This window comes from Arvicola amphibius, chromosome 9 (assembly GCF_903992535.2).
Source record: "Arvicola amphibius chromosome 9, mArvAmp1.2, whole genome shotgun sequence".
Classification (NCBI taxonomy): domain Eukaryota; kingdom Metazoa; phylum Chordata; class Mammalia; order Rodentia; family Cricetidae; genus Arvicola; species Arvicola amphibius.
The window spans coordinates 35,759,281-35,785,860 of NC_052055.2; the positions used below are offsets into that span (position 1 = coordinate 35,759,281).

A 26,580-nucleotide genomic window follows, 5' to 3' on the forward strand; every position below is an offset into this window, starting at 1 on the left:
GGCAGGATGAAGAAAACATTTTTAGTTTTAACCTCTCATTCCCTGTATTTCTTAGCTATCTTAATTTTAGATAGAATAAACCTACAAACAGAGTAAGGCCAGGGAAATACAGTTTAAAATACTAAACCCTGTATTCACCAATAATAAACCTGAGTGAATAATAATATTTAGAATATCAATTCATCTTATCACAAATGAACCAAAGTTTTACTGCTCACAGCTTTTATTCAATTGTATCAAAGTCTGAAGAGAACTCTTTTTCACCAAATGACCTTATGCTTCTGGTCACAGATGTATCTCATGAGGCCACCAGTATTTACTCTAAGATTTGCTTCTAGTCTAGTCTCATGACACGTCCAGTCTTAAATGGGTAGAAAGACCAATACCCTGATGTGTCAGTAAAGAAATAGTCCACAGGTAAATGAAATTCATAAATGATACAAACCTCATTATGGCAAATGGAATGTACAATTGCACTTTATCTGAAAACTCAAAAACCATGGAAAAGGCTATGTGCTTCCAATAAAATACCAAGATCAACATGTCAGGAGACAGAATACAGAGAAACAGACTACAACTTCTGCAGGGTTCTAAGACTGGGTCCTTGAGAAGGAGTTTACCTACCAGGCCCCAAACTTCCACTAAGACCTCTGGGAATGGAGGTGGCTGAGGTTAAGATCCTGGCCATCTTTTGTAACTCTGTGCATCTCTGCTCAACCTGCAACTTAGGTGAAGGTTATTAGAACTGGCAACTAAAAGGACAGTAATTAAAGATCATAAAATATCTGTAATTCAGAATAATTCAAACAATCAACAAAAATGAAGTTCTTTGAGCATGGGTATACAGACTACCTACCATAGTAGGACCAGGATCCAGAACTGTTCTCCATTTACTCTCTGTCCTGCTACCAGTTGAAAGGCATTTACACAATGTAATATGTTTATGTTAGAACGGCTTAACCTTTTCTGGTTCTGGGTTTCAACAAGTTAACAATGAAAATGTCACTGATTCTACCACAAAATAATTGAAAATGTTAGGCTAAACCAAATTAAAATAGTCTAGGCCTGGCCTTGATTATGTATTATCTTTCTGAAAAATACAGTAACACTTGGAGACTGACACCCATACCTCCAAAGAGCCTGAAGTTTATTATATCATGGTGGCATTATAAATATTACATCTATACTGCCTAACCCATTCTGTCTCCTCAATCTTTAAAGCTCCAAAATTTCTAAAACTGAAAAGCCAACCACTCCTGTTCAGTTATCATTACTATTAAAATCAGATCTCTTGCTACAGCAAATTAGCCCCCCCAAAAAACCAAAACAAACAAAAATCACCACCACCACCACCACCACCACCAACAACAACAACAACAACAACAACAAAACCTTGAGAAATCTATCCCAAATGGCACCAAGTCAAACGATAGAAAGCCTGCACTCTTCTATCATAAAACTTTCACGTCAACTGAATGGTGTTTGGAAAACAAGTCATAACCCAGCTTACCTGGACAAGAGGATACTGATAATCCATGCAATATACACCATACATAGCAGAGGAAAAGAGACTCCAGATCTGGACAGCACAAAAATCACCTTAAGTTTTTGTCTTGGCTGATGTGTCCTGTCCAAGGGAACTAGAAGCACCCTCAAAAAGAGAAGAAAAAAAAATTCTTGTCCTATTTTCCAGTCTACACAGATAGCTGTGCTGGCTCAGCTGGCGAAGTTAGAGTTTGGTTCAAACTAATAGGATTCAGCATAAGAGATGTTCAAAGAAAGCAAACCGCTCCAACTGAGTTAGCTGTACACACTAAAGACAGCACGAGGGATTGGTTTTTAGCTGACAACTCCACCAGAAAGCCAAGAGGCAGAAGATGATAGCCAGGGAAGAGACCTCTGGCTCCTTAAAGTGGCAAACAAGTGCAGAAGCACAAGAGCCAAAATAATATGGTGCAGGCTGTGTGTCAAAGGGAATACTCGCAAGCTAGGACATGGAAGGCTAGTGGGACTGTATTATTTCTCTAGCCCTCCCTCGGGCAGGAATGCGCGTGCATGTACACACACACACACACACACACACACACACACCCTCCCTTCTCACTGTCTCCGGCAGAGACAGGTGTTAGGATTAACAGCATAAAAGCCAAGCCATGGAAAGAACTGGCAGAAAAGAGCCACACTGATACATGCAGTAAAGGGTCCCTTTCATGATACTGTATGTTTCTGTATCGTTTAACACACAGCCCCCTCCTGCTTCAACAGGAGCTAGGACAGCTGGCAGGATCAGCTTGAAAAGAGGAAGGTGGCCCCAACTCTGAGCAATATGAATCCACTGGAGGCTTGCAAATATGCAGGGCGTACTCTCAGCTGTTCCAGTCAAACTTGGAGGGATTAACTGTGGCTGCCTGTAAAGAGATGGGGGTGGAGAGGTCGCTACAGAAAAGCAGTTGCTTTTTTCCTTTTAGGAAGCAGCTTCACCCACCCTGCCATTGTTTGCACACACATGTGCACACATATTTCTGTAACTGATATTAAAAGCAGTAACAAATACAGACAGGTGTGAGGTTAGTTAGCAGCCCACAGCAAGCTGGAGTTGGCTTTCATCTACAATCAAGCCAGCTAAGTAGTCATTAGAAAATAACACACAATGCACAAAAGTGAAAATATATGGCTCATAGAGATATACCTGTAAAACTATTCCTCTTAAGAAATATCCTATTTGGGACAAACATTCAAAAATTCAAATGATAATTCTAAGTTTGTTTCAGTGTTATGACCTCCTAATCTACTAAGGCAGAGTCAGTAATGCTAGGACATGCCTTCATGGGGTTGGCGAGGTTGAGTGTTGGGGGCCTGTGCTAGCATGGCTGTTCCCACACATCTTCAGTGCAGCCTTCTATGGCCATTGAAGTGCAAGAGAGTCCAGGAGAAACTGTTCTTTAAGGTTCAAATTGCACTGACACATCTAGAGATGGTCTTCCAGGTACAACATGTGCCCTAAGTCAATCAGATTACAAGGACCACACAAAATACTAGAATATTTCTAGCTTGCCAGCACTAATTCTCTATGAATTACAAATGAGAACCAAAATTAAACCAATTCAGCTTGGCAGAGATAGTGCACACCTTTAATCTCAGTTCTCGGGAGGCAGAGGCAAATGGGCCTCTGTAAATTTGAGGGCAGTCTGGTCTATAGAGTGAGTTCCAGGATAGCCAGAGCTACATAGAAAAACCCTATCTCAGGGAGGGGGGGCAATCCATTCAATGTAATTAAAACATCTGGTATGATGGGGCATTCTTGTAAATCCCAGCTACTGAAAATCTGAGGCAAGAAGATCAGAGTTCAAGGCCCAAATGGCAAAGGATAGCAAGATCACCTAGTCCCATACCAAAAGACAATTATTTACATCTACTCTACATAAGGTATTATGCTAAGCACTAGAGAAATGAGTAGCAACAATCTGGTGCGAAACATTTTGAAGGTACAGGTGAAGTAAAGGGTGAAATACCGCCATAATACAAATCTCAGCACCGTGAGCAGCTCAGCACACTTGGACTAGTACTGCTAAAAGGCGCTCTACACACACTTCCCATCACTAACCTGTGACGCCTCCTTTGCCAACTCTGAAGGAAGATCATCAGAGGCTCCCACCATCTTAATATTTGTCTGGTCACACTTTAAAGCCTATGATGTCCATTTCAATTGTTCTCTCTGAAGCTGATCAATAACAGAAGAGGGCTGGGGTAGGTCTCAGGGGAAAGCAATTTCCTAGTATGCAGAAGATCCTGGGTCCTACCCTAAGGTAGGCAGAGGCAGGTGTTTGCAATAAAAATCTTACCCAAAATATCCTCTTAAATCAAGGAATTCTAAGTGACCCCAACCTCACTACATGATATATAGAAGAGTATTTCATGACTGGTCACATGACACTTAGCCCCTTAAGTCACTAATAAATCATCTGAGATTCTGTGTTGGTATTCCAGTCAGTAAGAGCACAGCTGCCCACTCAATCTTCTAAGATTCCTCCTGATGTAAAGACCTGAAAATGACAATGGGACCATAAAAATAGACTATGGCTGACAAACTTAAAGCTTCATCAGTGAACCCAGTTTGATATCTGGTGAATTAATTTACAGAATATTAAATGTTCAGGTGGTACTGTATTTAAGATAACAGAAGCCAGGCAGTGGTGGAGCACACCTTTAAACCTAGTACTCAGGAGGCAGAGATAGGTGTATCTCTGACTTTGAGACTAACCTGGTCTACAGAGCAAGTTCCAGGACAACCAGGGCTATACAGAGAAACCCTGTCCCAAAAAACAAAAACAACCAACCAAACAACAAAAGAGTGGGAGTGGGGAGAGACACTCAGAGGGACAGCAAAGGGGCTGTAAGTAGAACCCTACAGAAGCCTGAACTTCTAGAAAGCAGACAACACAAAATTAAGTGGGGCTTTGGAGTCCTCACAAGAGCCAGAATACAGAGGGCATTTGCTCCTTTTCTGCAACCCACATCCCTTAACAATGCCATGTAGTGCCGGGCAGTGGTGGCACACACTTTTAATCCCAGCACTCAGGACGCTGAGACGAGTGGATCTCTGTGAGTTCAAGGCCAGCCTGATCTACAGAGTGAGTTCCAGGATGGGCTCCAAAGCTACAGAGAAACCCTGTCTCAAAAAATAAACAAACAACAACAACAATACCCCCCACAAAAACAAAACAAAACAATGCCATGTAGTAACACGTAAAGGCTAAAGAGAATGAGGATTTAGAAAACTGTACTTCTCAAAGCTGGTTTGGTGACACTGGTACTAGGGTGGGCTTGATGCTGGTTAAAATAAGAAGTAGAAACCACACTGGAATATGAATTTCACCAAACTTTCTGCTTTTGGCCCAGGTGGAACTCACAGGACAGCTCTTGGCACCATCTGTGGCCCACCCTTGTCTTTTCCGTCGTTGTTTTTCCCCTGTGCCTGCAATCAAATTATTTCCTTATGCACCCCAGAGTCTGAGTCTAAAAACGGGCCCTTTCAAGGCCTATGTTTAGCACTGATCAATAAGGCTGACTTGTGCTATGGTTTCCTCTGAGATTGAAGCATTTCATCCAACAGGGAAACTCTTTAAATAAGGGGTAAACACCTCAATTGTTTCAGGAAGTCCCTAAAAGTGACCAGATTCCCTAGGCCATTCTTTCCCAGAGTAAGTAGCAAAAGCTGAGAGTACCTGACAGATGAAAGGAAGCCGAACTATAAAGAAGACTCTGAGACCAGACCAAAACCAGCTGAGCTGCCTGAAGAGGTTTAGACCAGAGTCAGTTGGAAAGGACGCTCTCCAACCTGTAGAGCTGCCTGAAGGCTGTGCAGTATGCTCCAGGTTTCCCAGCTGTGTGAGATGTCACCCAGGCTACCAGGGTGGGCCTTGGTGATGCAGCCGTCTTTGAGTCATTTCTGCTTCTTTAAGTAACCCCAATAAAACTCACTAGCTCACCAAGTTGGACTTTGGTGGTATCCATACTTTGGTCTTGGGATCCTTTTCTGGGGTAAGCAGACATGTGTTATGTCTCCCCAAGGAAACTTTTGTCACATAACAGGTTCTTCTCACTTCCTGTGTCCAATAGCAGCCATCTGCCTTCCTGCTAAGTATAATGGCACTTCCTATGTGATCCTGGGCACATCTTGATTAGATGCTTTGCTAAATAAAGTACAATACCCACCCATTCATCTTGCATCATTCTAAAAATTATGCTACTATAAGTAATTGCCACAAGTTTCTGACACCAGGATTGAGTCCTACCCTAGCTCCCTCCAGCCAAGACAAACTGCAGTCTCTTTACAACCATGAGGCCAACTAAACTGTTCCTGTCAACTTGGTTCTGCTGGACATTTCGATTACAGTGAGAAGAAAAGTAGAAGAGCTACCAACCATCTTTAACTTGGGTACGGGACTGAGACTGGAGCAGCACTCTAGGTGAATAAACAACATGCTGTAAACAAAGAAGGGCAGAAAAATATCACAAGGCCAAAAGCTTGTATGATTATCTGCATAAGAGTTCTACTGGTTCTAGCATGAGACAGCTGAATATTCTTACCAAGAGAAAGGCTTCAAATGATGCCTAACCAGAACACTGAAAATCAGTGAAGGGTAGAAATATGCCTTTGCATGACACATAGGATAAAAAATGTGGGCAGTAACGAACCCGTGGTATGACTGAAACATTGTGTTCAGGAATGAAAGGCAGGGCCAGTCAACTATGAGGCAAGCGACAACACTTTTCTTGGAAGTGTCTGTCTTTATTCTTTCTAAATTGGCAGAGTTTGAAAATCCCTGATCCCAAAACTATGAAATCTAAAATCTTTGATCATCGATACTGACTCAAAAAAGTTTCAGATTTAGCATTTTGGATCTCAAAATTTTGCATTAGGAATGTCCAACCAGTGCAGTCTATGAAAATATTCCAAAGCCTCACAAACACTCTGAAATCTAAAACTCTTCTGGCCCCTCGCATTTTTGATAATGGGTATTCAACCTGTACTGTTAATAAGTAATACACGTTCATTTGCAGCACTGGGGAGGCAGTTCTAGGAACTCAAGGTCAGCCTGGTCTACATAGTGAGTTCCAGGACAGCTAGGGCTACATGGTGAAACCCTGTTTTAAGAAGGAAAAAAAAAAAAAAAAAAAAAAAAAAAAAAGAAAAGAAGGGTGGTAAAATGTACCTATAAATAATAGCATCATAATTACTCAAATCTTGATAGATAATATAAAGGAGTAAAAAAAAATGATGCTTAAGGCAAAATTTAACTAAAAATTAGCAGATGAAAAGCAGAGAATTTGGGGCTGGAAAGATGGCTCAGCTGTTAAAGGTATTGACTGCTCTTCCAGAGGTCCTGAGTTTGATTCCCACCAGCCATGTGGTGGCTCACTACCATCCACGATGAAATCTGGCACCCTCCTCTGGCCTGCAGGCATAACACTGCAAGCAGGCATAACACTGTATACATAATAAATAAATAGATTTTTAAAAAAGAAAGAAAAGCAGAGAATTTTACAGGTGCCTCCTCACTGTAGCTAGCCATCTTTTTCCTCTCTCTTTGTCCTAATGCCAACGTGTAAAGGAATTTGACAGTGAGACCAACTGGAACAAAAATGAGCTGTTCTAATTGAGACCCCTAAGATCAAACAACCTACTTACTCCCAGATACGAAGAGATCATTCTACAGTACCTATGCCCAGCCAATCCAGTCCAACTAAAACCACCCAAATTCCTGGTCCACAAAATGCAGTGAATAAATAACTTTCACTGTTGTAAGAAAGTAGGTTTTAGAAAAGATGTTTAGTGTTTAAATATAAAATAGCTCCTACGGTGAGGGGAGAGGAGCAACAACAACTGAGTACTACGACTGAAACCTCTGAACTGTACCAACATCTCCCTTCTTAAGCTGTTCTCTCAAATGCTCTGCCACAGGACAAGAGACACCCAACACAGCAAGTGGAACTGCTGCTGTGACCGACCCTGACCACACCTGTTGGTTCAGCTTCTTTCCCCTTATTATTTGGCTCCCACTTCCAGATTAGAGGCCATCCTTGCAGGGAAGTTAGGTGGCAGGAACCCAGGCAGCTAGTCCCATCTGCAGTCAACAGCAGAGAGAATCATGTATACATGTTTGTACTCAGCTCACTCTTTCCAGGCTTACAAAGTCTAGGACCCAACCCTAGGGAATCCTACGAGGTTTCTATTTCTTATTTTGACCATGTACAATGGGCAGGTCTTTATGACTCAATTAACATAATCAAGACAATCACCACAAACGTGTCCATTAGCTAACCATCTCTCTAGACAATCCCTCTTTGAGAATTTCATCCTAAATCAACTCTAGATTGCATTAAATTGATAATAAAAAACTATTCTATCATAAGTACATAAGCCTTTGAAACTGGTTTATTGAGAAGTTTAGAAGAATCTGAAGAAGTAGGCTATGGACTGGAGACGGCTCAGTGAGTAAGAACACTGACTGCTCTTCCAAAGGACCCAAGTTTTGATTCCTAGTTCACAACAGTCTGCTTAAAACTGCAGTTCCGGGGGATTCAATACCCTTTTGACCTCTGCAAGCACTGCAGGCGTATAGTACACAAACCATACATGCAGGCAAAAAACTTGTACATACAAAATTAAAATCAAAGAAAAGAAAGAAATAGGCTAGAGAAAGCCTAGAATATAAACCAAGCTTACTGTGCAGCTCTGGATAGGAGGTCAGAAGACCAGGATGCCACAGAAATATGACTAGGAAAGATTGTATTCATGTGATTTCAGATGGGAACACCAACTCTGGGAACTGGACTAGAAATCACTCATGTTACTTTATCAAAGAGAAACTATCTTCATTTTGTCTGTGTGCTGAGACTTTGTGGAAAGCTTGTTTAAAGGTTACAAACAAATCTTGTAGAAAAATTCAAGTAGTTCATCCAATATGTAGACTATTACATGATTATTACTAACTGCTTTTAGCTAGGTTTAGTAAGAATCAGGCACAAAAAGCAGAGCACAAGGATTTTTAAAGCTTGTGGTTTGAACAAAAAAAGAGGCTACATAAAGTTTAGGCTTCAGAAATTAGGGCTGCTGAAGAGATGGAAAATAAATCTGGCATCAGAGCAGCAGGAAAGATGCCTCAGAGGCATCTCAGAAATTGGCTAGACCCCACCCACCTGAACATGTGTATGTATTTGAATGATTTTTCCTTTAGAAAAAAGAGCCATGTGGTCCCTTGTTTACACGGACCACTTAGGAAATGTTTCCCCAATTCAAACATGTGGGTTCTCAGAAATCTCAGTATTTTGATTCTGGGGGTTCTAACTATGAGTCAAGCTGATAGGTACTTTGATATCATGTGTGTGATACTGGTTTTACAGGTATGCAGAAAAAGAGTTGAGACCATAAAGGTTTCTATCCAGATACAGAAGAAAGCCCAGGAGGCCACTAAATGTGTAGACAGTGTTGGCGTCCCCATGGGCAGCCCCTAAAGGATGGTACGTGAAGCTGTGAGAGGGAAGGAGAAGCTGAAACGGAGACTCCAGAAGACAGAAGATGAGTAGGAACAGGAAACCTCTGCCCAAGACAGGGGCCTTGAAGGTAGCAGTGCTGAAGGGACAGGGTTGCCCATCTCTGATCTCTTATCACAAAAGCACATGCCCAAGATGCCAGAAAGGGGCTAAAGGATTTAGTCTTTGTCCTTTTGCTATTGTTTTATCCTCCCTTCTGGAATGGGATGGTACTGTGCATCAGTGCAGTTTGGAGGAACAGATCAGTGAAGTGCATCCTTGGAAACTGCACCCCACCTCCCGCCATCCCCCACAAGGTGGGATGCTTTCCCTCTACCATGACATGCTACCTCACCACAGACCAAAAACATCAGACCCAAATTGAAATCTCTGAAGCCACAAGCTAAAACAAGCCTTTTTCCCTTCAAAGCTGTTGTAACTATTCTAGGTCCTTAGGATTTCCATAGTAATTTTACAATAGGTTTGTCAATTCCTATAAAAATTTGGCTGGGGGACTGGAGAGATGGCTCAGAGGTTGAGAGCACTGGCTGCTCTTCCAGAGGTCCTGAGTTTAATTCCCAGCGACCACATGGTGGCTCACAACCATCTGTGGTGAGACCTGGTGCCCTCTTCTGGCCTGTAGGTATACATGAAGAACAATGCATACATAATAAATAAATAAACCTTCAAAAAAATTGGCTGGGATTCTGATTGAGATTACACTGAATGTACAGACCAGGTAGAGCCAACTTAATAGTCTAGAACACAGAGTCCACGCACAGCTAGTCTTCCACTTCCTTGTGCTATCCATGCTCTTCTATACGGGCGGAGACTGTGATTATCTTCCTCTAGGCACTGTAATATCGACCACCTTTCTCAAGTCCTACTAGACTCCATCCCTACAAGAACGAGTGTACACTTGAACACTAGGCACAGGAGACCATTTTCTAAATATAACCCCAGCAGCACAGACACTGAGAGAAACAATTAATAAATGGGACCTCCTGAAAATGAAAAGCTTCTGTAAAGCAAAGGACACGGTCAACAAGACAAATGACAGCCTGGGAAATGAGAAAAGATCTTCACTAACCCCACATCAGACAGAGGTCTGATCTCCAAAATATACAAAGAACTCAAGAAAATTGGATACCAAAAGAACACATAATCCAATTTTTAAAAAATGGAGTATAGATCTAAACAGAGGAATCTAAAATGGCTGAAAGACGCTTAAGGAAATGTTCAACATCTTTAGTCATCAGAGAAATGCAAATCAAAACAACTCTGAGATTCCATCTTATACCTGAAAGAATGGCCAAAATCAAAAACACTAATGACAACTTATGCTGGAGAGGTTGTGGGGGGGAAAGGGAACACTTCTGCATTGCTGGTGGGAATGCAAGCTGGTACAGTCCCTTTGGATGTCAGTGTGGCGATTTCTCAGAAAATTAGGAAACAACCTTCCTCAAGACCCAGTAATACTACTTTTGGGTATATAATCCAAAGGATGCTCAATTGTGCCACAAAGACATGTGCTCAACTATGTTCATAGCAGCTTTGTTTGTCATAGCCAGACCCTGGAAACAACCTAAATGCCCCTCAATTGAAGAATGGATAAGGAAAATGTGGTACATTTACACAATGGAGTACTACACAGCAGAAAAAAAATAACGACATCTTGAATTTTGCAGGAAAATGGATGGAGCTAGAAAACATCATTTTGAATGAGGTAACCCAGACACAGAAAGACAATTATCACATGTACTCACTCATAGGTGGTTTTTAATCATAAAGCAAAGAAAGCCAGCCTACAAACCTCAATCCCAGAGAACTTAGACAACAATGAGGCCACTAAAAGAGACTTATATAGATCTAATCTACATGGGAAGTAGAAAATAGAAAAAGACAAGATCTCCTGAGTAACTTGGGAGCATGGGGACCTTGGGGGAGGATTGAAGCGGGGGAGCAGAGGAAAATGTAGAGTTCAATAAAAATCAATTTAAAAAAAAAAAAGAATGAGTGTAATGATGTTGGGTGTGGGGTGGGGTAGACGACAGAAAAATCTAGAAACACAGCCAGAGGTACAAGGCAATTTAAAGAGAGAATAGTCTTCCCAACAAACAGTATCTAACAACTGAAACTGGATATCTGCAGTCACACATGGTAAAAATGAACCAACGTACACATTTGTACTATACAGGAAATTTGACAACAGGCTGAAAACACAAAACAGGATACTACAAAGTTCAGGAAAAAAACTCCTTGGATTAAGCAAGATTTCTGAGCTATGATTGCCTAAGGGTATTGCCCAGTTGTAGGGTGCATGGTTAGCATAGTCAATGCCCTTGGTCTGACCCCTAGCACCAAGCAAACAAAAAACAAGCCATAAAAGAACAAACCAACAAATCAGACACTAAAAAATTTTCCTTACCAATGAACACTGGGAGGAGAAGAAAGCAAGTCACACATTAGCGAAAGCATTTATAAAGCATGTATTTCATAAAGTGCTTTAAGTCAAAATACATAAGAAAATTGTACAACTGACAACTAGAATAAGCACTTTGCAACTTCCTAAAATATCACACATATACCTTTCACATAGTCTACCCAGTCTAATTTGCTAGTATTAATATTTACCAAGGAGAAATGAGAATGTATATTCATATAGATAGACACCTGTACACAAACTCTAAAGTACAAACAACCCAAAATCCCATCAAGATATAATGCTTAACATACTGTCACAGTCACAAGTGAACACTAGTAACTCAGCAACAAAAATGAATGAGATTTTAGTGTACACAAGATGAACTTCAAAATAATGATACTAGGTACAAGAAGTTCCAGGCATATGGCTTTTACCATATGATTTCATTTTTGTCAAATGCTAAAAGTGCAAACTTACATACAATGACATGAAACAAATCACTGGTTGCTTGTTAATGTGCTGGGACAGGGGAGGCATCAGGACATGAAGAATCTGGAGATCTTCAATCTGATAATTATCTCAGTTGTGATGATGACTTCATTGGTGTGTACATGTCAAAACTTAATAAACTGACTTCAATGTGTACCACTTACTGTGTATTAAGTACACCTCAGCAGAGCTGCCAATGAAAGACTCAGTTCCTGCCCTCCTCATTGCAGAGAGGTTTTGGAAGGTTAGTTATCTGCTTTGAGGCGAGGGAAATTTGGCAAAGGGAAATGGAGAAAGCCTCATGGAGAAAGGGATAATGATATAGTGGAAATTAGGTTTGAAAGTAAGCAGAGGAGAAGGCCAGGCTGTTCTGGAAATGACTAACCACCCAGGCTAGGCTGCTGGCAGACTCCTTGCTTAGCACTTGCACACAGCCTTTTCAGTTTGTTGTATACATCCTTCTGTTACTCCTGGGAAGAGAGGGACTATGTAGTTTAGCTTTGTTCTTCAAGTATCTCCTACACTCAGCAGAATTCCAAAATGGCCTATACAACAGTGTGTGTGTGCTGGAGACAGTCTGAAGCCAGACTAGCTGGAGTCAAATCTTAGCAGCAAGGCTCTACAGCTGTATGAGTTGGGAGTTATTTAATGTCTCTCTGCCTCAAATTCTTCATCTGAAAGAAGGAAGTAACAATAGCACTGTGTAAAATCAGTTAGTGCACAAACAAAGCCAGAACATAGTGAGGTTCCTCAGCATCATCTCCGATCATTTAGGAAGGAGGGAATATTATCTATATATGAGTTTAGGGGGATGCATGATTTTTATGCCTATCTCTTATTTATCTAGTAGTACCATAGATATAGATGGAGGGAGGGAGGGAGGGAGGGAGGAAGGGAGGGAGGGAGGGAGGGAGAGAAGGAAGGAATATTATCTATATATGAGTTTAGGGGGATGCATGACTTTTATGCCTATCTCTTATCTAGTAGATAGATAGATAGATAGATAGATAGATAGATAGATAGATAGATAGATAGACAGACAGACAGACAGACAGACAGACAGACAGACAGACAGACAGATGGATGGGTGGAAGATAGACAGACAGACAGACAGACAGACAGACAGTCAGTCAGTCAGTCAGTCAGTCATCTCCTTGGGTCCACAGAAAAGTTAACAGAAAGAGAAGCTGTGGAGTCTTGGATGAGTGACTGCCTCTCTTCCCAGACTGTGTTCGTCACCTTGCATCCTACAATGCACATGCACAGTCAGACATCAGGGCAGCTCCCCTAACTATCATCCCTGCTGAGGAAGGGGCAGGGATCTGACAACAACGAAGCAGTGTGGGAATCCCTGGGTCGGCACCAACCCCTTGCTCTATTCAGACCTGTAATCTCTTCTGACTTTGATTTAATGCAGCAATTACTGGTAATGTGGTTTGAAGGAGATAAAATGCCCAGTGTAGCTATCTGTCGCTTGCTCTGCTCATGATGCAAGAACATTTTTAAATTAAAATTCCCTTTATGATAAAGGAGCAGCTCCACTGAATTTTTCTGTGCAGGCCTGATACGGAGCCTCCCTAAAAGAGGATTAGAAGCTAAAGCCCCTACCCCTTCCTATACAATTACCCTATACCGAAAGTAGGTCCTTTAGCCCTAAGTTTTCCTCATTTATGTAATTAGATTCTTCTTTCTACTTTTCAAGACTGTAATGTCAGCATTAGGAATTCACTAAAGATCCAGTTCTCTTTTTGGTAAAGAAATTATAATAACTTTTTTTAAAGTAAATAAGCAAAGTATTATCCATCCATACATGCCTAAAAAAGACACTGTGGGCCCAGCCTCTAGCTCTAACTCTGGGGGAAACCACAAGATAAAGGCCAGATACCTAGTGAGATACTGTATTTAAAAAAAAAAAGTGGGGGTGGGAAGAGACTCAATTTATTGAGAAATCAATAAAACCCCTCCCCAACCAGTTTTATATCACTTCAAACCACAACAGTTTGCTATGGCATACACTGTATACAAGGAAATCTTAAGTCATAAGAGTACTATAAGGTATTCTTAACCCTTAAGTTGTATAATGATTTAGAATATCTTCTAGGGTTTTCCACCTACAACATCAAAACACCACCTTACAGCAATCCAAAGATTGCATTAAACACTCATGCTCAAAATTGCATTCTGGGGCAGCAAGAAGGTGTCTGCCACCAAAGCAGCCCAGAGCTGGATACTCCGGATCCACACGGTGGAAAGTGTAAGTTCTCTCTTGCACACTGTTCTCTGACCTCCACACAGGTACTGCAGCAGCCGCCTACCAATAGAAACAACAAACAGCTAATGTGGACATGCTAGTTAGAAACCACGAGCACCACTCTAACCAGAGAACCCGGGGGAGAGAGCACTATTTAGCACATTCAGTAGTTCTTAATCAATCATAACACTGCTGATCCAATTATTAAAGTTCCTACTCCCAAATAAGAACGTATAGCTATCTAAAATTTGTCATTTTGATTGCTGGGGTGGTCAATAATAATTATCCTTTGGGGAAAAAAGTTAAGAATGAACTAGAGAGCATAAGGTTTCATTCAGTTAAGTGTCTGCAAAGCGCCAGGTGGTGGCAGCGCACACCTTTACATCCACCTGCTAGCATTTGGAAGGCAGAGGCAGGTGGATTTCTGTGAGTATGAGGCCAGCCTGGTCTACAGAGTGAGTTCCAATATAGACAGGACTACTGTTTGACAAAGAAACCGTGTCTCAAAAAATAACCAGGAAAAAAAAAGTCTGCAAAGTGAATATAAAAGCCACAAGTCTAAATGTGTATTTTTGTTTCCTACTACACACTGCACAATTTCAGTAAAATGTTAAAAAAAGAAAAACAAAATGAACTTTTTTCTGTTCTACCATAGGAGAGTAGTATCCCAGTCATAATTAATCTAACTAATATTTCTAAGAGCTTCTAAATGCGCATGCGTGTACACACACACACACACACACACACTAATCTAACTAATATTTCTGACTAAGAGCTTCTAAATGCGTGTACACACACACACATACACACACACTTCCGCAGAGTAGCACATGCTTTCTCAGGAAATCCAAGATTAAGACTAGGGTCCCTCTCCAGAAGCCTGCCAAGACCTACTTTAATCTTAGCTATAGAACTCACATCATGCTTACGATAGTGATGTTAATCTGGAGACCTGTAAAGGTTCTGTAGTTCTTCATGAGAAAGCTCAAGTTCTCTTTCAAAGACAGAAGGAGGGACATGGCTATCTTAGAAAAAAAGTTATGTACACACACACACACATGCATGTACACATAAACACACACGCATGCATGCAAGCACTAGCACTTTGGGAAAATAGCCTGGCATAATTAATAAGATTAAAAAGGACTTAGGATCAATAAGATGAGAAAGTCTGATCTTCACAGGATTAAACCCTAAATCCTATCATCAATCCAATGATTTCTAAGATCAACACCATGTAACAGGATTAAATCAAGAGCTACTTTTGTTTTCACAATGTGAATAATCATAGTTCAGGCCTACCGTATCTCCTTACGGTTAACGACAGGGGCTTCTGCTGAGGCTAGTCCTGTTGATGAGCATACTTCAGGGTCCAAAACCACGTCTCCTTCGTTCCAAAGTCCAGTAGTCTAGAACAAAGTTTCTTTTTCATTCTTTTCCTCTACTTTTGTGTGGTGGTAGGAGAGGTTTCATTGTGTGACAAACGTGAGCTAAGCCAATGTAGACTTAGAACTATTCAGTGTGAATATCTAAAAACATCAACAAACTAACAAGTGGTTCACAAGCCATTACTCCTCCAGAAATCCAAGAATCCAGATAACGGCCCTGGGTGCTTTAAGTTAAGGCTGTGGGTCTGTATTCAGCTTCTAAACATGTTACTGCTTTTATTGTTTTGAAACGGAATCTCTCTACATAGACCAGGCTGTCCTTGAGCTCAGAGATCTGCCAGCCTGCCTTTGCCTCTCAAGTACTGCTCATTGTTTTCTTTGCTTTTGTTTTGTTTTGTTTGAAGACAAGGTTTCTCTGCAGCTTTGGAGCCTGCCTTGGAACTAGTTTTTGTAGACCAGGCTGGTCTCGAACTCACAGAGATACGCCTTTCTCTGCCTCCCGAGTGTTGGGATTAAAGGAATGCACCACCACTGTCTGACTCTGCTCATTGCTTTTAAGAGGCAAGGTCTATCTTGCTGGGGCTAGCCCAGAACTCTTGGACTCAAGGAATTCTGGTACATCCACTCCCCATTGTTAGAGGAGCTGTGAACCTCTGTGCAAGGATGGTGTTCTCTATTTTCAGATGGTAGCAGTAGCTCTGGTGATGGCAAATCCAGAAAATGTGCTCAACTGCTGACTCCATAAGCAAGAGCATAATGAACATCACTTATTTTTCTGGAAATATCTGCATGTTAATTTGTACACTTTTCTGTTTGGCAGTATTCAATTAGCATAACAAAACTACTGATTTCTTCTTCCAGGAAGATAGTGCATACACAATTTTCACTGCTTGCCCCTTGGGTACAATTTAAAAGTCTACAACAATTCAGATTCACACAAGTCTAAGGAAGTCTTTCTCTTTTGGGGAGAGGCGTGCTCTACCACTGAGATACATCTCCAGTCCTAGCTGTGCTCTGACAGTGAGCTGTATCTATAATCGCAAAGACTCTTCAAAAGGCAGAGAAGAGAAAGCAAGCTGGGTAGTGCCCTCGGGGCAGAGGGGTGAGTTCCCAGATTTTCCTTGTCTCCTGTGGACCAGACCCGTGGCTCAAGCACCTAAAAACAACAGAGGGCGTGGATAAGGAGCCTTACATCTCTAACAAAAGGAAGAGCAATATACACAGCTTTCAGACTTCTTAAACGAGGAAAACAGAGTCACCAAGCAAGCAAATACTGGGTGCTGGGTCTTGACCTCTCCCTTGCCAGGTGCCTCAGCATGTCATTTACAATTACAGACATTTATCTGTGAGAAGCTAAAAAACTTTTTGGAAGGGGGAGGGGATACCAGAAAATTTCCAAGACTAAAAGACAAGGAAAAGTTCTTAGACACCAAAATCGTGATCTGTAAGAGGAAAAAAATAACTGGACTTTATCATAATTAAGCTTTTGTTTTGCTCTGTGACATGAAACAAGAAGAAAATCAACAAAATGGAAGAAAGCATTTGTAGACCATATATCTGAAACTCTGTAATTATAAAAAGAACTGTCAAAATTCAAAAATAGAAATCATCCAATTAGAATATGGATAGACAGTGGCATCTCATCAAAGATATACAGTCAGTTAAATAGACACATAGATGGGCTCAGCATCTTTAATCAACAGAGAAATGTATATTGAAACTATAGCAGGACAGACTACACAATGACAAAAGGATTAAAAGAGTAATGACACCAAATATGATAATATGGAAAACCTGAATCACCCATATATTATGGATGAATAGAAAATGGTACGTTAGCTCCGAAAACAGCTCAGATATTTGCTTTAAAAAATGTAATTACCACATGATCCAGCATCTTCACTCTTCAGCACCTACCCAGAGAAATGAAAGTTTATACTCAGAAACCTCTACACAAATGTTTGTATTATCTTTATTCACAATAGGTGAGGGAGGGAAAGGGAAGGGAGGAGAAACAGGAGACAGAGAGAATAGAAAAAAATGTCTTCTACTGTGTGACCACAAAACTCTGGTACATCTATGCCATGGAACTGAGCAATAAAGACAATAAATGACTGACACCTGCAACATATTGAAGCTCTCCTGTAACACAGTTTACACTGTCCCACTGGGTAGTGGCGCACGCCTTTAATCCCAGCTCTAGGCAGAGGCAGGCGGATCTCTCTGACTTCGAGGTCAGCTTCGTCTACAAGAGTGAACTCTAGGATAACCAGGGCTACACAGAGAAACCTGTCTTCAAAAACCAAAACCAGCCAAAAAAAAAAAAAAAAAAAAAAAAAAAAAATCAATCCCAGAAGGATTCTACTACATCTCACTTACATATCATATCTGAAATGGAAAAACTGCTGAAATAAGGAACAGCTTAGGGGAAGTCGTGTTACTCAAGGAGTAGGGCAGAAGACATAACTGCAGATGAACAACAAGAACAGCCCATGGTGACAGAGCTCTGTCTCCCAGTACCACAGCCAGGGTCCTGGCGGTGATACTGCACTAGCTTTCCATGTTGCCATCTAGAAAACTGGAGAAGGACCCACTGGAACACTCTGTTCTTTGGGTAGCTGCATGTGAATTTGTAACTTTTTGGAAACAAAAAGTTGAACAAGGGGTAGGGAAGTGGCTCAGCTAGTGAAGTGCCTGCAGGCATGAAGACTTGAGTTCTGACATCCAAGACCCCCCTACACCCGGGACAGGAGCTCCTGTCTGAAAATTCACTGACAACAAAGAACGGTGGCCTTTGGGGCTCACTGCTCAGCCAGCAGAGGTCAATCAGTGAGAGTTCAATACTCCCTGAAAGACCCTGTATCAAAATGTGCTGGAGGGTGATCAAGGAAGGTACCCAGTGTCTATCTTTGCTTCCACAAGCCTTTACACAACTTGTACATGTGCGTGCGCAATTCTGTTCAATCATAGAAAAGTTTGCTACTGCCAAGGACACTGTTGGAAGAAAGTACTTGTAAACCATGTATCAGATACTTTATGACTGTTGAAAATAAAAAACCCAGATAGAAAAAAAATCCAGCCCTAACTAGACTACAGTCTGCCATATTTTATGCATTAGCTACAGTTAATGGTCTGATTCTGATGCTACTGGGATTAAGTAGGAGAACACCCGTTTTAGACAGGGATTATTGAGAACCTTCAAGACACTTTGCACAGACACAATTTAGAGTTCATTTTCAGGTAATTTTTAAAAGTCATTACAGCAATTGAGACAAAATATAAAGAAAAAACTGTTCTGGGTTGATGGATATATCCATAACCTTGAATGCAACATGTCATGGATATTCACCCACACCAAACCTCCATCAACACCATACTTCATGCATGGTCAATGGAGAATTATCTCAGAATAAAACATCTAATCAAAAAACTACTTAGGGGGCTGGAGAGATGGCTCAGAGGTTAAGAGCACTGCCTGCTCTTCCAAAGGTCCTGAGTTCAATTCCCAGCAACCACATAGTGGCTCACAACCATCTGTAATGAGGTCTGGTGTCCTCTTCTGGCCTGCAAACATACACACAGACAGAATATTGTATACATAATAAATAAATGTTTTTTTTAAAAAAACTACTTAGCATCGAGATCAAGCATAATCTAAGTATATCTGTCAGTGTGCACATGCGTGCGCGTGCGCACACACACACACACACACACACACACACTCACTCTTGATTATTTTTTTTTGAGACAGGGTTTCTCTGTATAGCCCTGGCTGTCTTGGAACTCACTCTAAAGACTAAACCAGACTCAGACTCAGAGACCCGCCAGCCTCTGCCTCCTGAGTCTAGGATCAAAGATGTGCACCACCATCGCCCAGTAGCACCTTTATATTTTTATGTCTTTCACAAAATGATGCTTATGACGTGTTTCTAGGGAGCTAGCAAAAACACTGTGTGAAACCTACAACGTATTCTTTGTGTTCATTGGTTCCACAGTTATACAAATCAGTCAGCATGCAGACCACATAACAACTTTTCATTTTATTGCTCATGTTTTTAATACAGAAGTCAAATATCCTTAATCCAAAAACTGTAAATAATGCAATTTTCAAGTGCCTGTTGAAAATTTTTAAACCTTCAGATTATGGAGGCTCAAGCAAAAAATGCCCATGGCCCCAGGAGTTGCAAATCTGGTCCTGAGCTTGCATATAAAAAGCCTGTCCAACATTACATTTTACTACCTCCTAAGGGCTCCTAGAACTCAATGGAGGATGCTTCCTCCATTGGTTTATCTAATTATCTTTTTAGTTAAAAGACTTTGAAAACTATTTTGTGAAGGAAAGAATAAAGGTGATAGGTCTGCACAATGTGTGCACTAAGTAAAAAAAAATAAATGCAGAAATAAGTGGTATCTGAAACCTACTGACTGGAGAAACTGTGAATCCTTAGAATTCAGGGATGATATCCAAGAATCTCATTCCCAAAATTCTGCCTGGGTTATTTGTCTCAGCATCAAAATCTGCCAACATGGTCTCCTTGGATTTTAGAATCCTGCCTGCAGATCTTCGATGCTCTGGCCTTCCATCCTCACTCAGCAGTGAGTGTGCTAGTCACTGGCTCCACTGTGTTCTTAAGCTTTCTGGTCCTCACTCCAAACACAAAACACCTGGAACCAACCTACTACCTTCAAGTTCATAAGTCTGCTGTGCACCAAAGCACCCAACTTCTCATCTTACAGTTACACTACCAGAAAAGGGTGTGTGTGTGTGTGTGTTCATAAATGCTGGGGCTCAAGCCCAGCAGGGTTTTTATACAATAGGAAAGAAATAGAGCACTTAGCTACAGTCCCAGTGCTCTACTATCCCACTTATGTCAAAGTCTCCAGTGTCATTAGCAGTGCCTTTTTTTTCTTGTTTTCTACAACAGGATAAGTTATAAACTAGCTCTGTCCAGGACCACAGTAAGTGACAGAAGTCCAAAGAGCAGAAGTTTCTCTAAACTCCTAAGGTACTGACCAAAAAGATTTGAAAAGAAGGTAAGTTCCTCAAAACCCAGAACCTATTTCTACTGTCACAGAACACAGCTCTAATGAACATGGATACTTCTATTCTGAATCTAATCCAGCCTATATCTGTATTATCAAGCAATAATGACCATCAGTTCACATTAATTGATTATTAATGGCTAGGCTCAGGTTCTAAACCCTAGCCTACCCCATGCTGGTTCTTTCAAGGCGGGGACTGACAAGACACACTCCAGCACCCAAACTCTCCTGTACCTACTGAGGGGCACATCCACTGACAAACCAACACCCTCCTCTTAGAAAGCTGGGCAGTTAACAGCTCTTTGAACTAACCTGGCTTTCAGATCTCCATGTGAAAATGTAGGGTTAGGAATGCATCATCCCTGTGGCCGTGCTTACATTTTACTAAGTTGTCCCACATCTTGGAGTCAGAACAAGTTCTAATGACATGTTTCTACTGCAGATTTACAAAAGTAGAAATTCTTTTAGTCTGAGAAAATGAAAGACTTTAGACCAATGTTTCTTAACCATTTTCAAAACCCTTGTTTCATAATACCTACTTTTATCTCCTGATTCTTCCAGCAACCCAGAATAGCATGTACCATCTATTTTCTGACATGCTTATTATTACCTGGAGGTTTAACCTTTTCATTCTTTCCACAGGGTCTTACTATGTACTCCTGGCTGGTCTTGAATTAATGGAGATCTTCCCGCCTCATCCTCCACATTAAAAGAATGTGCCACCCTGCAAAAACTCTGAGCCATAGAGTATGTGTGTGTCACTTCCAAAATTCTGGTCTCCATGACCTCGCATTCCTTTCTAGGACCAGGGTTCTAAACATACAAAATGTCAATGTAGACTGGTATGGCGAGGACCCTTTAAAAGGTTCAGAACAGTAAATATGAACAGAATAAGGCTGACAGAAAATAGCACTGCTGGGTTGTAAGATAAACTCCAGAACAGCTCAATCATAGCCCAGTGGTAATAAACAAATTTTCATTATAGACTATTATTTACATGCCAATATAACACTGTAGTCTGGGCAGCTGGATCTACCCCAGCGTACTAGCAATTAGTGGTGATAGGATATGTCATATCATGACAAACATTTCAGGATCATGCTTCCTGTCACTTTATAATAATAAAGACACTTTAAAAACAAAACAAAACAATAAACTGCGAAGACAAAAAACAAGCCCTGGGGAGTCAAGATGTGGGTTCCAAATATAAGCCTGTGACCCTAGCCACTCTCCCCAATACCTGACCCAATCGAGTATGATGTGTCTCTGAAGACCGGAAGGGCATAGGTCAAGTGTTTTAACCTAAGGGCCTGGCTTAAACAGGAGTATCTGCTTTAATACAAAGACCCCCAAATGCCAAACACACATCAAAGATCCTGCTTTGATTCGTTGGACCTATGAAATATCAACAAATATTTATTCTAATTTCAGACCCACCTCTGAGAACTTACTTCTAGGAGCTGTGTCGGCATTTGGGCCCCTTGTCTTCTGGTATTATGTTTTCAAAACAGACATGGGGGAAGTAGAAAAAGACAAGATCTTCTGAGTAAACTGGGATCATGGAGACCCTGAGAGAGGGTAGAAGGGGAGAGGAGAGGCAGGGAGGGGAACAGAGAAAAATGTAGCGCTCAATAAAAATCAATTTAAAAAAAAAAGGGGGGGGGGGAGACATGGACAGAAAGGAAAGATTTATCCAGGGAGGAAAACTGGACCAACTTTTAAGATCTCCTATTAAGTTTAGCAAGAATGACTCTATTCTTGAATAAATAAATCTTCTACTAATCACTGAAATAAAAAAAAAGTCCAGAACTTATGGGCTACTTGAGCTGTGCTGGGACCTTGCTGTGAATAGCAGCTGTTCTGTGAGAACACACATAGTCAGTGTAGGACGCATGATGGATTTGCAACCTTTTTGAATATAAGTTTGAAAAAAGCAGGTCTCATCCCCCCCCCAAAAAATGGGTATATTATTAGGTTAAACATCTAGTAATTTTAATTTTAGGGTTTGTTTAGTGATAGCATGCAAGAATCAACAAACTGTATGTGTATAACTTTACATGCAGAAAGTGAGTTCCTAAATTGAGTTTCATCCACTTCGCTTTACAATGACACAACTACAGCAAACATGAAATTTAAAGAAAATACCTCCCTGGATGGTTTTAACCCTTTCAGTGCTAAGGGACAGCAGCATTTCTAGGCATGCTTTATTGCTTCCCTACTTTTGAAACTTGTGTTAAAGGATCACACTTCTCATTATTAATTCATGGGCTGGCTTCCAGTCAACAGTCTTCTTGGGGAAGCTGGCACATTGGCTGCTGCCTTTGAAAAAGACTCAAAAAGTCATTATATTAATTTGTGCTAATTACCTGGGGAGGAAGAGATGGATGAAGAAGAATAGCTGTAACAGTGAACAAACAGTTTCCAAGGCCCACACTGCAAAATATAACTGTGTTTCTCCATGTACTTACATATGTACCATGAATCCAGAAGAAAAGAAAACATAAAAAATGTGAAGATCACAAACAGGAAAATAGGGAATTGCGAATGTCCAAGCAGAATTCTTCAGATCAAAATCAAAAGAAGCCTCAAATACAATAATGGGAATATAGGAAAACTGAAATAGTAGGAGCAAGAATTGTGTAAGGGAAATAAAACCTGATCAAAGTAGAACCTGAAGAAGACTGGCCTTCCACGGAAAAGAAGCAAGTGTGCAAGCCTTGTGTATACATCAAACTAGCTTCATCTGGGCTGTTCTTTTCTAAGAGTTCAGTGGGGGTATGGTGGGCAGTGCTCAGCTCTATACAGCTAAGGAATGCTAAAAGCAGGAGAAATCGTCTTCCCCTGGGAAGAACACAGCCAGTTATCCAGTACGAAAGGTCAGGCCGGAAAACATACACATACAAGAAACATTATACAAACTGAGCTTGTTGTATTTATGTATTTAGAAATATATATATGTATGTGTGTATTATGTATTTAGGAATATAAATTTATATAAATATATTTATGTATGGAAAACTATATATTCACACACATCCATGTATGTATATATTTAGCAAGTATTGAAAATAAAAGGCCATAAATTTGAAAGACAGTAAGGAGGGATATATGGGAGAGCTTGGAAATAGAAGAGGGGGAAATGATGTAATTCTATTATAATCTCAAAAGTAAAAATAAAAGAATAAAATGCTTCAGTAAAAGTATGTATAAACATCAGCATCTCTAGCAACTTCTGGACAACATCTGGGACCCATGCTGTGAGAAAGTGTACTTAGCAAAGGGCAGTCAGTAAGCAAAAGAAAAACTAACCAAGTTTGTGCTACAACAACTAAAAAGTAACTCGAATCAAGTAAATTTTTGAGGTTTTAATATGCTTAACAGAAAGATATATGAAATATTTTGGGTACTGCTTAATCTGTTAAAGAGTTAACACATAGATTAACTTTTAAGTTCTTAGAAATCATGTCTAATTCATGGAAGGAATAGACTGCTTTGGTGCTCTAGGTGCTGGGATCCTATTATAGCCATGTGCCACCACACTGGGCTACAAACTCCATTTCTCGGTGAATTAAAGTGTATGTCTTCTTTGCCAGCCCATTTACATGCTGAAGTCTTAGACCCCAGGTAGCTACTGATAGGAGCCCACTAAGGAAGGCAGTAAGGTTACCACAGCAGGCATGGGGGGGGGGGGGAAGAGGCCAGATACCACTTTTATTAGTATTCTTGTAAGAAAAGACACCAGAATTGTCTCCCCTCCTGGACCCCAACCACATACATATGAAGAAGGGATGTGAGCCAAAGGGTAAATGGCAAAAGCCTATAAACCAAGAGGAAACCCTTGGAATAAAGCAGGCCTTGCTGGCAGGCTGATCATTCTGGGGTCAAGTTTCTACTGAATTACTGGTCTATGGTAATTTCTTTTTTGCATTAGTCCTAGCAGGCTAAGACAATCAAGCCCTGAAGCCTTCTGGGAAAGCCTTCAAAAGGTGAAGTTCTAACTTAAAATACAAACACATGCCTTACCTTCTTTTTCCTTCTCCTTTCTTTCAGCAGATGAGAATAAAAATGTTACCAGAGGGCCACTGACAGGGTTTAGTTTTAGCAAAACTCCAGACAATGTACTTATGTCTGTCTGTGATGGGGTTCACTACATAACCCAAAATAGCCTTGAACTTGATATAGCCCAAGTTGGCCTCAAATCTGTGTCCTCCTCTGTTTTTCTGACTCCTACGTGCTGAGATTATAGGTATGTATGTGGGAGGATGGGAGGGTTGCACATAAATTCTTTAAAGACACAGCAGAAACTCAGTGAACCTTCATTCAACTAATGAGTGGGTAAATAGATGTAGCTATAAAAGTAATGTATCGCTTTCCCAGTTCCCAAACAATGCACCAACCGCTCATAAGCAGGGATAAATCGTTCTCTCCTCTTCTTCTCCCTTCCCCTCCTCTGAACTTTTTATTGGTTTCAGAAATCTTCTGAATAAATTTGTTTAAAGAAATAGTAGAAATATAAGTAAAAGGCTTGTATTTCTGGGGGCAAGACCTGAACACATGTAGAAGACACATCTCCTGACACATATGTGAAGGAGTTGCTAGACTGGGTTAAGGGAGGAGGAAATATCCACTTTTGCTGTGGGAAGTACCACCTGGTGCCCAGGAATGAACAAAAAGGACAAACGCAACTGGGCAGCAGAGCAGTCTGTAAGCTTCTCCACTGTGATTCACCGTGCAGCTGCTCACTCTCCTCCAACCACTTCCCCGCTGTATGACATTACCCTTCCGCAGTGAGCCAAAGAAATCCTTCCTAAATTTGTCAGGTATTTTGTCACAGGAAAGAGGGAAGTGATTAAACCAGAGCTTTACTGCTCAATTCAAATACAATTTTTAAAAGGTGTAAGTTAAAATTTAGTCTTCTTATGTGAAAAAAGCAAACTTTAGCATTTCAAAAGAAAATGAATGTTACTGAAAAATTATAAGCTAACATTAAACCAAAGTATATGGCCTAACCGTCCCCCCCCCAAAAAAAAAAAACTGATTCTATCAATAAATGGAGCAGAGGGCTCGAGAAATTGCTCAGCAGTTAAGAGCACTGGCTGTTCTTCCAGAAGACCTGGGTCAGTTCCTAGCACTAAGATGGAGGCTCACAACCATCTGTGAACTGTAGTCCCAGGGGATCCAGCACCACCTTCTGGCCTCCCTGGGCAATGAGCACACACATGATGCACAGACATGCACAGAGGTAAAGCATCAATAATGTTTAAAATGCCAAGGAGGAAAAAGAATGTTGTTCTTGTACTACTGTAACAACAGAAAAAGTTGGCTCACCTTATAAAGACTGCTAAGCTCAAGCTAAAGCCTTCCAAGTGCATGCTGAAAAAGGAGGGTACATACTCTGCACAGACTCACAAAACCACAGTTTTTAAAAAAAAAAAAAAAGTGCTTTTTTTTAAAGTTCAGTTGTTTAGAACACTGATCACATTTGATCATTGGGAAAAACAACACAAATTCATATACACACACACACACACACACACACACGTTTTAAAGTGGTGGTTAGGTTTCCAGATTGGGCCACAAGAACTACTAATACAACAAAGGGTGGGGGTGTGTCTTTGAGACCACTGAGCCATAGCAACAGGAAATAAGACTCTAAAATAGCAGGAAGCTTCAGATAGTGCTGATGTGGTACATAGGAGATTATTCCCCAGTCGTGTTCCCAGTCGGGTGGTAGGAGACTAAATCAATCTCTGGCCACGGAAGTGGAGGTGTGGAGACAGGAGGGAGGAGCAGGAGTGCCTGGTTCAGTGCCTGCTCCTGGTACAGCCTTTAAGGCTGGCTTTGTTTGTGGTTTTCCCCCTTTATAAAAACATCAATTTTACCTTTGTTTGGACACCTATAACATTTTTTTTGTGTATATACAAATGCAATTTGAGACAATGAACTGA

The 26,580-nt window shown here is 40.8% G+C and overlaps 1 protein-coding gene across 17 annotated transcripts in view; it reads right to left on the reverse strand.

Annotated features, from left to right (window-relative positions):
• The window catches only part of Rbfox2 (RNA binding fox-1 homolog 2), a 255,764-nt gene that overhangs the window by 87,075 nt on the left and 142,109 nt on the right, over window positions 1-26,580 (reverse strand). Inside the window, exon 1 of one of the 17 annotated variants that reach the window (XM_038342121.1) lies at window positions 1,511-1,929. The exons of the other annotated variants lie outside the window; for them this stretch is intronic. Within the exon in view, the coding sequence (XP_038198049.1) occupies window positions 1,511-1,555 (45 nt within the window). The 5' untranslated portion in view covers window positions 1,556-1,929. Of the gene's footprint in view, window positions 1-1,510; window positions 1,930-26,580 lie in introns of those variants that run through there. 17 annotated transcript variants of the gene reach the window in all.